Raw genomic sequence first — 16,865 nt, forward strand, 5'->3', positions numbered from 1 at the left:
CCCCAATTTCTCAATAATTCAATTTTTTCATGGTAAACTTGCAAACAATTATATTTGCTGCAAGAAAAAGTGTGTGTGTGGGGGGGGGGGCCTCTATGATGCTATGTGGCCAATGGTGGGGTCTAACTTTGCAAAAAAAGTGGGGAGGCTAAGCCCCCCTAGCCCCCCTGGTTCCGACGCCTATGTTACCGACCCCACAAATCTCTGTAAATGCAATTTCGTTTTTCTTATCGTTTGTTAAAGTGTATTTAAGACTGAATATAGTCAGAAATTTTGCTTGTGCAAACTTGTATTATAACATTATCAAATAGATTTAATTGAAAAAAAATTGAACTTGTAGATTTTGACTAAACCGAATGGGCATCTACGCTATCTTATCTACCCCCCCCCCCCCCACCCCCACCCATCTTCATTATTATTTCTTTATAAGAACTGTACACGTATTTATAAAGCTTAACTCTCAAGAAATAGATCGAGAGAAAATGTCATCCAGTTTCCCTATCAATGACTGCATATTCTGCTTTAGATCATAAGCCCTTACTTACCAATGCTGAATTGCTAGAATTTAAAGTATACTTTTGCATGCATTGTAAGAATTTAATTATTTGCGCAATTTGATAAACAGAGAAAAAAAAATAAATAGCACTACTCATCGGACCATATAGACCGGGAGTAAAAACGAGCCGGGGTGGATTTACCATAGATGTATAGATGTAGCTTTGTTTTCCGCCTTCTGTAAAGAGTCTGTAGGTTACCAAATAAATATTTACAGCGCTTGAAAAGTAGTTCTATTAAAACTTATTGCATTCTTGAAAGATCACCATTGAAAACAAACATGGAGCAATGATAGGATGCCGACTTTAAAAATTATAGAATAATAGTAAATTGTTGGAAAATTGAAATAAATAAAATCATGGGGTTCATTGATTAACCTCTCTGCACTGAGATTTGTATGTCAAATTTCATCGTGAAACCACATTTGCGGTGAAGGAATCTTGAGAGCTGTGAAATGGTCCTAAGTAGTCAATACATATACAAAGGTAGTGGCTGGACCATTGCTTCCGAGACATTAATTAGGGATGTATTATGTAATTGTAATTATGCATGCTTCAACTATTGACAACAAGTAAATCGAGGGAAACAAAATCATACAATACCACTGTCCTGTAAACTCATCTTTCAACCAGAGTTTGTCTTTTATTATTAAAAAAAATAATAATAACCCAGAAACGAATGTTTCTTGTTTGTCAATTTATTGATCAACAACTGCTTTTTATATTCAATCAGTACTCTTAAAATGTGTACTTCAAATATCCAGCACTCTGACACATTATAACTCGGGTCACATCCAACAAAATGCTAGTTAATACTGATCTCCTATAGTACTTCTCATCCTATGAAGAAAAATCTGCATGAGTGCAAATCAATAATTCATGTAATAGTTATTTACAGCATGGCCACAGTACACTAGTGTATAAATAATCTACTTGAGTGTGATTAAAATTTCACACAGTCGGCCACATCCGTGACCGATCATATCCGACATGCCAACTTTTGGGCAAAATAAATAAAAAAAATTAAAAATGAAGCATGTTATAACATGGTGATGATATGAATGGACATGAGGCTGAATGTTTCATGCATGGGAAATAGTTTCAGTGAAAATTTTCAAAACATCAAGATATAAATAAAAGACTTTAAACAAACACACACAAAAAGAATTTCAAGCTTGTAACACTTCAGATATTTAACATGCAGACTTCCCATATACATGTATAATATTTACAGACACAGTCTTTATAATTCAGTGTTAATCAGCTAGCTAGAGGGAGTAGATAATTAATAGGAATATAGTTTGCACTTGGGTACATCTTTGTCGGAACACTCTCGGCTTTTATTGAAGTAGTACCAGCACCCATCCTTCCGAATCAGCTTCTTTATATATCCATTGTGTGGCCATCTGTCTGCCTGTAAAAGAAATGAAATCTCATTTAATAAACTGATAAATCATCATTATAACAGCATAAAACAAATGAATAAAAATTAAATTGAGGAGGGGGTGTAGAGACCCCTACCCTCACCCCTTCCCTTGACCTAGCATGGAATGATTTGTTCAGTGACCAGGCTAAACTTTATTTTACAACAAAATAATTTTGATGATAGAACATTCTATCTAGATGCCATTCACCGCAAATAGAGACATTATTTTAGAATATAATAGAATGAAATTATGAAAACAATCAAATCTGGAATTTTTAATGGTATTTTATAGAAACATGATATGCAGATAAATATATATGCTGAGACAAAACAACAAAGATTTCATCGTGAAATTTTTAAGTTTGGGACCTGTTCACTAAATTCATTAATTTCATATTGATATCCAGAATCGACAGGAACTGATGCAGAAAAATATATTCTCCAAACTAAAATTTCCTTGTGCACAAATTTTTAGAATGGAATCTGTATGCATTTTATTCAGCTAACAAAGGTCTATTGATATTAAAAGTTGAAATTTTTTAATAATGAATTCTATATTGAAATTATGTGCATACATCATTCTTCATTTACATGGTATAATCCATAAATATTGTTCGTATTAAATTTTCTTTTTGTCACCAATGAGCAAGTGATCTTGCATATGTGAATTTAAATACATACTCCTTTTCTCTTATTCACAAAAATTCAATGTAATCTGACTATGTCATCTTTTATCAGATATTAAACTCCATTATTGTGCGACTTTGAGAAATTCATTCATAACAATACTGAACACACTCCGAGTATGTGCTTCGTTCCAAACAAACTATATCTATATAATTTGTGAAAATAAATTAATATATTTACATTATCCAGTGTCTTTGCCTGTGATAACACTACGTATCGATTTTGTACTTTATAACTCATAATACAAATGACGCCAAATTGAGGCGCCAGCGGGGTTTGTTTATTTATATTTAAATATTTAATCGTACGATGAAAAGGAATCATTCTTTGAATATTATGAGGTGATGATTTCGGTCAGGGCGTGATCAAATCTATCATAAAGCCCTTCGGGCTTTATTGGATTTGATCACGCACCGATCAAAATTATCACCTCATAATACTCAAAGAATGATTCCTTATATAACACCACTACATTAAATATATAGTCTAACATCTGGAGAGAGAGAGAGAGAGAGAGAGAGAGAGAGAGAGAGAGAGAGCCACTTATCAGTACCAAGGACTGAGCTTGGATTGCCTGATCATTCCTTAGAATATTTATATACCCAACCCCATCACAACTCTTCATTCCTATATATACCTTACCCATCACAACTGTTCAATCTTATATATTTACATTCTCCAGTGTCTTTGCCTGTGATAACACTACGTATCAATTTTGTACTTTATAACCCATAATACAAATGATGCCAAATTGAGGCGCCAGCGGGGTTTGCTTATTTATATTTAAATATTTAATCGTATGATGGCTTAAAATTATATAAATATAAGTAATAAGGAATCATTCTTTGAATATTATGAGGTGATAATTTCTGCTGGGGCATGATCAAATCTATCATAAAGCCCTTCGGCTTTATTGGATTTGATCACGCCCCGACCAAAACTATCACCTCATAATACTCAAAGAATGATTCCTTATAAGTTATATATTAACATCTACCAAGTATAAGTTCCTCTTTTTCTTACGGAAAGTTATAGTTAATTCATCAAGCTCTATAGAAACAGCCAGACTGAAATCTACACGCCCCATTTATCAATTGGTCGAAATCTACAGCATCTGAAACTGACAGGACTGAAATTGGCACCTACAGCGACCTCATTAAAATCACAGACTGCACCAAATAATAATTATGATGCCAGACTCAAAGTCTCACAGGAGACGATTTTGGCTGTTTCTTTTAGCTGACGTACTTATATGTACATTAACAGTAATTTAGTGAATTTTACTAACTTTTCATAATCAATTTATTAATTAGTTAAAGTAAAACTGTTCATATAAACAATAAAATGCTCTCTTTGATGATTCATGAAAGTTATGAAGGTAGCGATCATTGCAGGAAAAATTTATATAACCAGCTAACGCTTGTTATGTATTTTTCTGCAATGTCGCTACCTTTATATCCCGAATGAATCATTAAAGATAGCATTTTATTGTTCAAATATACCCAACCCCATCACAACTGTTCATTCCTTTATATACCCTTCCCCATCACAACTGTTTTATTTGGGGGTATCAATGGTGACAGAATTTACCTCGGCTTTATTGCAGACTGCGTAATCCTGTGCGTCCCTGTATCCGGCCAACTGGAACCGATACGCTTCTTCTACATCGTCACTCCACGGTGTCGCCCGCACCATCTTTGTAGGTTTCACTGACATATTTGCTATTCTATACACACCTGAAAAAATATCAAGAAGTTTTATAATGATTTACAGACCAAGTCCCCATGACGATGTAATTTAAACATAATGTCACACTGGCACCGGAAGCATATATCGTATACCTATATACCTATAAAATATCTTACCTGTCAAAGAATATTCCCAAATCATGAAGTTTCTAATTCTTGGGGGGGGGGGGGGGAGGGGGCTTGTATACCTTTAACTCCTTTGAGAAAAAAGTGGGGTTGGGGGGCTGGCCCCTCTCTGATGCTATGTCCCTAGAAATCATTAGATCAGTATGGTTAATATTCAGACAAGCTTTATGAACATAAACCTTATTTTTAAGTGTCTACTTAATTGAATATACAGAATTTTACAGAACTTAGGCCTATTTATATATATAGTAACTCGCGTCTACAGTTTTTTCTTTTAAGCAAGTTTTACATGTACATGTACTGTAGGAAGACCTTTCTTGTTTTTTCAAACATTGTCCAAGAGGGAAATGATATTGAAGAAGCATAAAATCTTGACCAATATATCATGATAGTTGATGTCGTAAAGCTAGCTGCGAGGCTATTTGTGTAAGAGGAGGGTCATTGTTGGACTATTTTTCTGTATGCAGGTGAGCGATGTGGCCCATTGGCTCCATGTTTATAACGTTGGTCATGTTATTTTATTATCCACATGCTAACTAATCCTAAAACGTTAATTCTAATTCTAATTTGATGAATACATATTAATAAAATGAACTACTGCAAGTCTTTTTTATATGTTTTCGTTTCCGTCTGTTGAACACTAAATCGATATGTATAAAACAGGCCACGTTTTCAGAAAAGTTGAAAAGAGAAATTATTAAAGCTTGTACAAACACGAGCAAATTTAAAATTGTGAAGAATAAACAATGTCGAGACAGATTTTTTTGGACCAAACATTTTCAAAATAACTAAATTCTGTGGAATCTTTTTTTTAAATCCTGGAAGTCAGTGTTCGTGGATAGTGAAAACTTAATTAATTTTGTTTGGAACGTAAAAGCAAAATGAAACTTTCAGTCATTTCGTTACTAGGACATGGCTTTTTTATTTACGTAAGAAAGACATGATTCATTAAAATAAAAATCACTGTCTTATGATGATTTTCCATAATCTGACACCTGTCAAATTAACCCCTTCACGGTAACTGCGGTACTGCTCTTTTGCAGGGCAAAATGGCATGGTTTGGTGAATTTCAATTCTTTTATTTACGTCATTTAATTATCTACCTAATGAATTTAGGCAAAGTATATCATTTTGCCCTGCAAGAGAGCAGTACCGCACTTATCGTGAAGGAGTCTATACGCCATTCAAACTCGATCATTACCTGTAAAAATCAATTGTGTGCGGTACGTGAACTTTTGCAAAAATTGGAAATAATTTCTGATTTCTACATTGACAGCAAGAAGCAGGGCGTGACCACGATGATTCATTAAAATAACAATCACTGTCTTATGATGATTTTCCATAATCTGACACCTGTCAAATTAACCCCATCACGGTAACTGCGGTACTGCTCTTTTGCAGGGCAAAATGACATGGTTTGGTGAAATATTACGTCACGTCAATTGTTTCATTTATGTCATTTAATTATCTAACGTTACCTAATGAATTTTGACAAAGTATATTATTTTGCCCTGCAAGAGAGCAGTACCACACTTATCGTGAATGGCTCTATAAACATTTCAAAATTCACAAGCCAAACTCGATCATTACCTGTATAAAATCAACTGTGTGCAGTGCGTGAACTTTTGCAAAGAATGAAAATAATTTCTGATTTCTACATTGACAGCAAGAAGAAGGGCGTGACCACGATGTCTGACATAGACACACTGTCCCTGGCAGGCAGGAGACTATCCTCGGTGTCCAATGCGTGGTGATGTCACGGGAAGAGTGTCCAATGTGGAGTGACGTCACCGGAATAGTGTCCAATGTGTAATGACGTCATAGATAGTGTTCAATGTAAGATGACGTCATCTACGGAATGGTTTCCAATGTGGAATGACGCCACCAGAATAGCCTTGATGGATATAAAGCCAGCACTCAGTACGCTAAATGATATAATTTACTTTAACACTAGTAATATCTCTGTGTGTTTTTACAAGTCACGTCGGACAGTGCTTCGCAAACTGGAAACCCATAAGTACTTTATTTTACATTGTACTATAAATGAAGAGTTCAATCAGAAGAGTTTTATATTTATATGCTTCCTGTACATGTGTTGAACTCATATTTGACTACTGTTCAAAATGAATTGAATCCTTTTTATAGATGTATCAATTTATCATTATTCCCTTGCATTGCATGGTATGTTTTATCAAAGTCACGTGTTACAATGTTGGTTCTAACACAAGCATGATAAATTGTTCACGTGTCATTTCTTGGACGAAGAAACGATGTTTCAGAGAAATTTTATTTTGTGATAAAAATCATCAAAGATCCTGTATATCCATTTGTTATTCATTATAAAGGCAGTAAGCCTGTTTACTTGCAAACTTTAGCGTTAGAAATATTCCCATGTACATGTATGTAAAAAAAATACAAGGAGTAACAAACAGTACATTTGGAATATATGGCGGATCACATGTAATAAGTCTATATAACTATATGTCTGATAAGACTATCTGTCTGTCTGTCTGTCTGTCCGCCTGTCTATCTATCTATCTATCTGTCCGTCCGTCCGTCCGTCCGTCCGTCCGTCCATCTGTGAAGCATGCTTTACAATGCATGATGAAGTCGTACATGTATTTATAATGTATAAAATATTTCGTTTTAAAACTTATTTTTATGTCATTTTATTTTAATTATTCTTTATTTGATTTCATAGATATTGAAGACACAAAAGAAAAACAAATTCATACACAATGAGGAAATTGTGTGATAATTGACGAACAAGTGTGAAGTGAGCCTATTTACGTTAGGTTTTTAACAATCTATATCTAGACAGGTCAATTTTCCACCAATACACTTCCGATCAATTGAAATGCTTTCCTTATTGTTTTCTTCCTATACCTCTTGTTTCGGCTTAATCGGACAGGGCATTAATAAGACACTTCGTTGTAAATACCACAAAACTATGAAAACCGTTCCAGATTTATTAAGCACATTCTTCCTATGAAGTAGAGGGGTGTTTTAAAAAGTGGTGTCACTTGACAGATGCACTGTGTAAATACTAGTATACTCAGGCGACGTGCCGAGTGAGGCGTGACTAATCTTGCTAACCAGCAATATGTTGGTAATATTTGAAAGTGACTTGGGAAGTCAGAGTGTATATACCAGCTACTCAATTCAATTACAATCCTTATTTCTTCAAGCTTTACAGCTTATCCGTTAAACATATATGCATAACATGAGGTGGTAATGTATTCACAGGAGAACTTGTGCACGTACAAATAATAACATATACTGCTATATATACAGGTTGAGAAAACAAAACAAAAGACTATAACAATTATATAATGCAGATGTCGCTTAAACCCCTGTCACACTGGAGTTGCGTCCTCACGGCGATCCCACTGCGTCCTTAAATAATGTAAAACGCCAAGGTAAACGCAGTAGAGTTTCCTACAGCGCCGTAACACCGCAACGGCATCTTCGTCCGTCGCGATGGGATCGCCTTGAACATTTAAGAACCCCATGCGACGGCGCGCACTTTTAACATGCACAAAGTACACGCCGTGGCTCGGCGTTCTGATAAACACGCCGTAGAAGCGTAGTGAGGTCGCCGTGACAGCGCCGTAAGATCTCCAACAGCGCCACGAGAGCTCCGTCGGTGCGCTCAAGGAAAGCAGCTAATCGCAGTGTAGACGCAGTGATAAGTCAATTGCGCTTGCACGGAGATCTCACTGAGTCCTTTGGGATCTCACTGCGTCTCTATCGCGCTCTCACTGCGCATCCACAGCGTCTGGACAAGTTGTTTTCCATTTGGCTGCGTTCACACAGTGACCCCAATGATCTGTTGCTGCGGTCATCGCGCTCTCGTGACGTTTCTTCTGCGTTTATACCGCGCTCCCACGGCGTTTCTAGATGTAGATGACTATGTAAAAAGTAGCATTTGCTAATATTCCAAGACCTATCAATGGACGTAGATGGAATTCATGCCATTTGGTTATGATGTTTTCACATCTTTTCTAACAACTAATACTAGTATATAACGGATCTTTTTTTGTAGACCTCTAACTAAGAGATTAATCCTAGTCAATCACAAATTGTTTAGAGGTAGTTATGTTTCAATAACAATGTACATTTTCATAAAATCAAAACAATTTCTAATCATTTATTTACTAGTTGTAAATTCTTATGTTTCCCATACAATTGTACAAATTAATATCAAACTACCAGTAAAGAAGTAAAGAACGTCTTGTAAGCGCAGTCAGCGCGCAGAGCACGCCGTTGACTCCTAGCACGTCATAAGCGCTCGGCAGAGACTCAGCGAGAGCGCAGTTAATCGCCAAGTAGGACTCCGTGGAAACGCAGTTACACGCTGTGGGAGCTCCGTAAGAACGCCTCGGTCGCCGTCAGGACGCCGTGACATCTCCACTTGTAAAATTTTCAAATAAAACTGTACTTTCTTCTGAATTTTCCTTACGATCCTACGGCGATTCCATGAGTTTAACACGCCGTGGGGACGCAGCTTGGTTTGAGAGGGCCTTTAATAGCATACTTTTAGAGCTGAATTTGCCAAGATTACAAGGATCTTTAACATCTTCAGTAATAAAAAGTTGATTTAATTTAAACATAGATGGTTTTTTATTATAATATTCTTTCATGCATAATCTGCGCAATATTCTGTATAAAGGACAAACAAATAAAAAATGGATTTCATCCTTAACACTATAGTTTTGCAATGTTGGCAAAAGCTATTTTCTCGATTTGTGTTATTATATCTACCAGTTTCAACAGCCAGGCGATGTGACGATAATCGTACCTTGTAATTTAATGGGAATAGATTTTCTTAACATATGGGGGCTAGCAGGTGTAAAGGTGTGAAACGCAATTGACAGGCGTAATTTTTCTATTGTAATAATCGGAGTACCATTATCGTTTACAGTCCGGCTAAATAAAGCAAACTTTATTGTTAAACCGTGTTTTATGGTAAAAAGAGATCGTACGGATCCGGAAAGCGAAATTCCGGATATATGGGGCAAAATAACGTATATAAAAATCCGTTTCCAAATAAAATCGTCCGTTAACTCAAGCGTCCGGATCTCTGGCGTCCGGTCATATGACGCCCCACTGTACATCGATATTCTAATATAAACATTTGTTGTAATGTTGTATTTGTGATCATGAATTATATACTTTTTAGAGCAAATTTGTGAAGAATATACCTGACTATAGTAAGTTCTAAATAGATAATAAAAACTGATCTAATATAATAATAAGAGATTATTTCTAAAAGCGTTGATAATGGGTTCGGGCTTACTTAAGGGGTTTATATCCCCCTTGATTTTGATTACACAGACTTAGAAACACACGCATTAGGTAGTGGAAGTTTCTTGATATATTTCTAACAAGGGTCTAGGGCTTCTATCATATCTAATTGTGTCCATTGACATTTATTTGTGATTTAGCTCACTAGAACTTTGTCATTTTTTAAACTCTTCACAACGATATTGTGGTGAATAGTGGCCCGTTTCCTCCCTTTTCTTTAAAGTGAACATCAAACGAATTACAGGTCATTACAGGAAACCTAAAGGGCTATCATGTCCAGGTCTCAAATTTGGTCTGTATTGATACCATCAGGTGGTTCCGAGGGGTTTATATCTCCCTTGATTTTAATCACACGATCTTTACTGCCTCCGAAGTTGTCAATGCTCCTACAAACTATTGATGCATTTATCATTTTGATATTGACTAAAGTATGCCGATGATAACGTAAAATATATATTCTGTTAGGGGACTCTCAGTACTTTGACGATTTTCCTTTCTACTGGCGTAATGGCTGCTGTTTTAGAGACTGTTAACTTCAGCATGGTTATAATGCCAAACAATGGAGTATACTTTTCAAAATTTTGATTTTATCAGTAATTCTGGGTGATGCACTTGCATATCTATCAGTTGGGAGAAATCGTCAATGCAAGTATAATTCATGAACAATATCGAGTCGCCATCGCCAATAAACAGAAATTTGTTTCATAGTGTCTTGTATTTCGAAATAATTTTAATGTGTTGTCACTCGTAAAAATGAAATACTTATAAATGTAACTCGTTAAGATGAAAACCATGCCCCGATACATGTACAATAGGTCAGTATCTTGTTATAATGGAAGGTTTTTTTTATTTACTAAGATATACCCCTTTTTACACATTAAGTTTATTCGAGTATGAATAATAATTTCTGTTACTTTCTGTAATCTGCAGTAAAAATTACAATATTCTATAGACTATTTCACAAATAATAAAAAATTATACTAAAAACTTTAATCTCTAAGGGGGTCATTATTCTACAGGGATCAGTTTTCTCCATGTAAAGTGTGCTCATTTATATAAACATGACACTTATTCTTCAGGCAGAAGGGTCATTGTTCTACGTAAAATAAAGACCGGGGTCATTTTCTGCATAGAATAAAGACCGGGGGGTGGGTGGGGGGGGGTGGGGGTTGATCATTCTTCTGCGTCGAAAAATTACCCTCAGTCATTTTTCTACGGGGGTCATTATTCTATTTTACACCGGCCCGCTTCTCTAAGTATTAAATTTTACTTTTAGTTTTATAAAATACATAAACTTCCTCAATCCTTTCTTTTAAAATTGAATATAATCATAATAAAATCGTATATAAAACATTCGAGAAAATTGGGGATAAATATTGAATATAGAAAAAAAGATTTACAGTCAAGTCGTACACAGACCAACTCGTATACAGGTCAACTCGTATACAAAATTTTCCGCATAAAAAAACGAAAGTCAACTCGTATACAAAAATTTCCGCATAAAAATCTGAAAGTCAACTCGTATACAAAACATAGGTGCTGTAGCTAAATCATTAAGACTAAAATCTATTAGTGGATTTATTATATTCATATACAATGAAATATTGATATGAAAAATTCAAATTCAGCTCCAATATTAATTAGTTTAATTAACCAGTATGTCTTTTTTAAGTAGGCAATAGATTGCTAGCCGTATATCAGTCTATTTAATTTTAAATATGTTTTTATTGAATATTACAAAAGTCACATATATATATATATATAATTATTTAAAAAAAATTCATATGTGACTTTTATATTCACTTTTAATTTTTCACTCATTATATGAATAAACAAATTTTTCACTTATAAATCAGTGGTTTATTACATACAGTTCGTCGACAGGAAACACACAGGTGTCGTACCATGTTGAAAGAAGTTTGGGAAATGACATATAAAACCGGAAAGTTGGATATAACAAACAAAATAATGAGGAGTATCTTAATTAGCCTTTAAGAAGTCATCTGTTTGGAGAAGTTAGAAACACTGTGCTTGTTGTTTTAACATTTATTGTTTTGACGTGAAGAAATAATTACCAAATAAAAATGATTGAATTGACACAATTAATTATCGTTAATTATTTTGTTGTAATTTCACATCGTTAGCAAGTTTATTGATAATGCACAATTATACATGTATGAATTTTGCAATCTTTGTAATAGTTGATAACATCCATTTCATTCTTATATGTCCTTTTTACGCTGAATTACGGAAGCAATATATAAAGAAATTTTATTACTAAAAACCATGTGTTTTTAAGTTAGTTTTAAATTACTTTTATGTTTTGTTTCTAACCTTCTGTATACAAGTTGACCTTCAAATTATGGTGATTTTTTGTATACAAGTTGGCTTTCGGTTAAATATACAGGAATTTTTGTATACGAGTTGACTTTCGGTTAGGTATACGGGAATTTTTTTGTATACGAGTTGACTTTCGTTTTTTTATGCGGAAAATTTTGTATACGAGTTGACCTGTATACGAGTTGGTCTGTGTACGACTTGACCGGACACCGAAAAAAATCTTTGTTCATCTTGACATTACACGAATATCAGGTCGTTACATACTGCATGTGGGATCAGTCAATGCCTCATAGAAGCTTTGTTTTATATAAAATATATTGACAAAATAAGAAATTAGTAATGTAGCAAAAATCACAAACGATACGATTACAAACGAAAGTATGAGGAAATTTAAAATTATCTATTTTGCAAAATATATCTTATCCGATCAATCAGAACATTGCGCTCATCGGGTCTATACAGAGACCCCAGATATGATTAAAAAATCAATTTAATAATCAGGATAATGTGATTTATTTCAGAATTAATGTGATAAGATTAATTTTATTGTGATAATTTTCCATTTGGGTCGCCATTTGGAATTTTATTTAGGATCATTTAGGTCGTAATTTGGGTCCATTTGGTTTCATATTGGGTCCATTTGGGTAAATCGACGCACCGGCTGATTCTATGGTGCAAGTTTGCAAGCAGACGGATTCGAGAGATGCCAGATGCAGAACAAATCTCAGGGAGTGCATTGTCATAAGCATAACAATCTTGTATTTATTTACAAATGTGTATACATTTTAATTAATATTTCTTACGAATCAATATTTACTATAATAATAAGTACTGTAGGCGGCTGGTCGTAGGTTTTTGTGCAAAACGGAAATGCTGTACCAAGGCATCCAAGTTTAAATTGAAAGAGGGGGAAAGTTCAGATTGTTTACATGCACTAATTACAACTGTTGTAGGCTTTATATATGACCTGATTTTTTTTTAACAAGTCACGTGATTTTAAACAGGCACGACCAGACCAGGAAGAGAGCGAGGTGGAATGCCGCCATGTTGAGTTGGAGAGGTTTGTAGACTCGTAGATCTCTATCATATACCTATTTAATGGTGAAATCGTCAATGTATTAGAATTTATATTATACATGTGTGTATTTAACTTATCTCCAGTTGAATTCTAGAAAGATTAATATATTGCATATGAACAGTTCGACCAGAGACATTTAATATTAAACAGGAGTCGGCGATTTTATCAATTTGTTGTAAATGCTTAGCGAGCTCGCGAAGCTCACTGGTAGGATTTTGCCTGTTTCTCATTTTATATTTACAACAAATTGATAAAATCGCCGACTCCTGTGCTCAGATGCGGCTGGCCGTAGTTTTTGTGTAAAACGGAAATATATTGTAGGCCTACTGCAGTACTGTACTATTGTTATCCAATTGGCTATATGCAATAATATAAACCCCAAGACATCCTAGTTAAAATTGAAAGAGGGGGAAAGTTCAGATTGTGTTTATGTAGGACATCTAGGCTTTATATGACCTGAATTTTAAACAAGTCACGTGATTTTAAACAGGCACGACCAGACCAGGAAGAGATCGAGGTGGAATGCCGCCATGTTGAGTTGAAGAGGTTTGTAGACTCGTAGATCTCTATAATGTACCTATTTAATGGTGAAATCTTCAATGTATTAGAATTTATATTATACATGTGTGTATTTAACTTAATATCTCCAGTTGAATTCTATACGTGCCATAACTGCTATCTTCTTAATCTATTAGCACTCTACCAAGTAACCGGGCCATGGGCTTAGTTGCTGCCCATAGATATCCTTGTAGCACATTTGCTTCATTATCTAAGAAATAAAGAATAACGGGATAACTTCCTTGGACAAGTTTGAATACATCTTATGTTTTAAAAAATCTAAGTTTCAATAAATAAATAATTGACGTTATGGATTGCACAAGTCCACATCAATACTGGTGTGAATGCGTACATGACAGGGGACAGTTTAACACAAAACACCCTGTAATATTGAAAGACGAGGGAACCCTGATGTTAGGCTTGTTATTTGAGGGGAATAACTAAATTGCTTAACTATTTATTGCATTCAGTCTGTAGTAAAAGAGCTCATGTCCATTTTATTGATACATGATAGTACTGATAGCTTTGTTTTACCAGATAAGGATGATTATAAAAATGCGTAAATATGGCCAACATTTTCACTTTCAGGTTCAGAACTTGAAATGTCACTCAAAGGGAAGATGATTTAACCCCCTCCCCACCTTTAATTGGTGAATATGTGCATGGGTAGACATTAACCTACAAATCTTCAATATATCAGAGACATGAATAACAGAGATTGGCAACTCCGCCATTAGCGTGTTTTGTTGTTGAAAATGTTACGGGTCCGACCTTACTTTGAGAATTACTTTTTAGTAAACTGAGATGTGATCTTAAACCAAAAGTATATTGTTTTTATGAAAAAAAAGGCAAAGGTTTTAGACATTTTTGAAACAAAAAATTGAAAAATAAGATTAATATAATTATTGCTAGCGCTCGAGAGCGCTAGCAACTATGTTAGTCTTTTTCCCTGGAATACGCATGCTCGACTCCATAGTAGGGATTCTGCGAATACTGTACTACTGTAGATAAACTGTACCATTTGAATTTCGTTTTATCATTTTCACATTAAGTTTTGTGTTTTAATGTCAGAAAGTAACAGTAGCTTAGGTCTTATAATGCAAAATTATTTTCAATATGATAAAAAAATAGCTAGCTTTATCTTAAATTTCTTCAAGCTTAGAAAACAACTTTGGATATGTTTTCCGAGCTTGCCAGAAAGGCCCGAGAAGATACGATTGCTACAAAATGTACCGATGGTTCTTTGAAATTTTCACCTCGAAATTGAAATTACAGTAGATACATAATGATTAAGGCACAGTCAATGAGCTATGCCATTGCCGATGTGAAGCACACTCTAGATTCACAGTTCTAAATTGAGACCCCACTCCAGCATTATTCCACCACTGTGCCTTCCTTTTAATTAATCGATTTAGAAATATAAACCAATGTTTTAGAAATCTGCCTCTGTGTTTTATGATGGCTACAGCGCTAGCTCACCAATCTTTTTAAAAGATAAGCTTGTATATAAAATATATTGGCCAGTTATAAAACATCGGCGAAATCTTGGACGACGGGTAGCCAACTGCCTCCTTAAATTCCTCTTTTAATTTTGTTTATAAGAGATAGACTCATAAAAATATAATATTTTGGATGTTTTGGTAATAGCTTTTAGCTATACATGTTGAAAGATACACTGATTTAAACTGGGAATACTTTACAATAGGGATAGCGAGATTTCGATCAGTTGCCAATCTCTATTATTTATGTCTCTGAATATATATGGTAGTTTATGGCAGTTGGGTGGTGCTGGACCTGTGAAAAAGGGCAATTTTCAGAAAATTTCAAGCAAAAAAAATTCTCTGCCACCACAGAGAGAATTGTTCAAATATCAACTTCCAAAAATGCTGCCGCAATTTCTGTAAATTTTCTCTGCATTTTGCAAACAAATGATAAACTACTGATGATCAATGATACCACAGATGATCTGGTGTTACCTTGAAAAATACATTGCTTGTGTTACATAAATCTATGTATTCCTTAAAAAGTCTTAATATTTTTCTGTTTATTTTGACAAGAACTATGATTGATTATTAGATATATCTTCTTCATTATACATTACAGGGTTTGTGTCATCTATCATACTATTCGGCCAGCCTGGTCCATAATTTCTGGTTGCACACCCTGATTGAATCACCATTGACTGACTGAATGAAGAGACAGGTGATTTAAACTTAAAGGGTAATACAGACTGATAATTTTACACAATATATAGCAAAGATTGGTATTGCTGCATTTTAACACTGTACTTTTTTGCCATTTTTATGTCACCTGAGTCACTCAAGTGATCATTTGCTATTTGTTTTCTTTCGTCGTCGTGTGTTGTGCCTTATGTGAAAGGGGCATAGTCACAATTTGAGCTATTTTTTGTCTCTTTTTTGTTATTTTTATTGCTTATTAAAGTATTTCTAACGTGTAACCAAAATTGTTAATGTCTGCTGTCGATCTTTAAGTGAGATGCAGGCCTTACAATTCTTTGTAACTTTTTGTTTAATACATCAGTCGCAATGTAGGAAAACTTCAGTTACCATGAATAAGAACTTTGTCCATCTGCTTGTTAACTATGCACTTCAGTAAACAACTTCTACTGTTTATCAATCATCATTATGTTTTAATTGTGATACTGTCTATCCAAAAACCCAAATGTAAACATCAATATTGCATGAGGTTTGTTTACATAGCAAAGAACTGAAAGCTCTGTTTCTCAATTGAAACTTCACAACTGACATTCAGATTTTGATTGACCATTAAACATTAGCTTGATGAAGCAACATGTCCATTAAAAATGGTAAAAGAAATTTATCTCTTATCTTGACCATGCCCATTTGGCATTTGAGCATTTTCAGTTCTTTTAATCTCTGGAAACCACAAGGATTATCTTCATCATTCTTAATGTGAAACATCTGTAGGAAGATTATGATATAGATTCATGTCTCCCAACTCCAAGACTTTTTTCTCACCTCAGCTGTAAGCTCGAGTGAGCTATTTTGATCACTTTTTCT

General features: G+C 34.6%; 3 protein-coding genes across 13 annotated transcripts in view; 2 read left to right on the plus strand and 1 right to left on the minus strand.

Annotated features, from left to right (window-relative positions):
• Positions 1-6,343, plus strand: part of LOC105331211 (uncharacterized protein C12orf56) — a 70,835-nt gene extending 64,492 nt beyond the window's left edge. Inside the window, exon 14 of the mRNA XM_066083002.1 lies at positions 6,208-6,343. Within this exon, the coding sequence (XP_065939074.1) occupies positions 6,208-6,295 (88 nt within the window). The 3' untranslated portion in view covers positions 6,296-6,343. The remainder of the gene's footprint in view (positions 1-6,207) is intronic.
• The window catches only part of LOC117682044 (E3 ubiquitin-protein ligase TRIM71), a 40,014-nt gene that overhangs the window by 19,704 nt on the left and 3,445 nt on the right, over positions 1-16,865 (plus strand). The window contains exons 1-5 of one of the 10 annotated variants that reach the window (XM_066083016.1): positions 12,636-12,946; positions 13,193-13,248; positions 13,757-13,812; positions 14,413-14,474; positions 15,928-16,044. The gene's annotated coding sequence lies outside the window, so the exon portion shown is untranslated. Of the gene's footprint in view, positions 1-12,634; positions 12,947-13,192; positions 13,249-13,756; positions 13,813-14,412; positions 14,475-15,927; positions 16,045-16,865 lie in introns of those variants that run through there. The other 9 variants (XM_066083017.1, XM_066083021.1, XM_066083013.1 and 6 more) reach the window with 9 other exon arrangements.
• LOC136274946 (meiosis expressed gene 1 protein homolog) lies at positions 1,237-4,431 on the minus strand. Of its 2 annotated transcripts, none has more exons than XR_010713402.1 (2): positions 3,310-3,328; positions 1,237-1,968 (listed from the first exon to the last, which is right to left on the minus strand). XR_010713402.1 is itself a non-coding variant. In XM_066083000.1 (2 exons), the coding sequence occupies exons 1-2, from the start codon at positions 4,381-4,383 to the stop codon at positions 1,840-1,842; spliced, it is 255 nt and encodes an 84-aa protein (XP_065939072.1). In that variant the 5' UTR covers positions 4,384-4,431; the 3' UTR covers positions 1,237-1,839. The 2 variants fall into 2 exon arrangements, 1 of the variants encoding a protein (XP_065939072.1); XM_066083000.1 differs by lacking the exon at positions 3,310-3,328 and adding an exon at positions 4,258-4,431.

The sequence above is a fragment of the Magallana gigas genome, chromosome 4 (assembly GCF_963853765.1).
Source record: "Magallana gigas chromosome 4, xbMagGiga1.1, whole genome shotgun sequence".
Taxonomy (NCBI): Eukaryota; Metazoa; Mollusca; class Bivalvia; order Ostreida; family Ostreidae; genus Magallana; species Magallana gigas.

What these genes read in the sequence shown, in the direction of transcription:
- LOC136274946 (XM_066083000.1), bottom strand. Translation starts at nt 4,383, where the DNA reads ATGTCAGTGAAACCTACAAAGATGGTGCGGGCGACACCGTGGAGTGAC. An exon ending in CAGTCTGCAATAAAGCCGAG is followed by an intron (nt 1,969 to 4,257) that starts GTAAATTCTGTC and finishes TTTCTTTTACAG; the next exon opens with GCAGACAGATGGCCACACAA.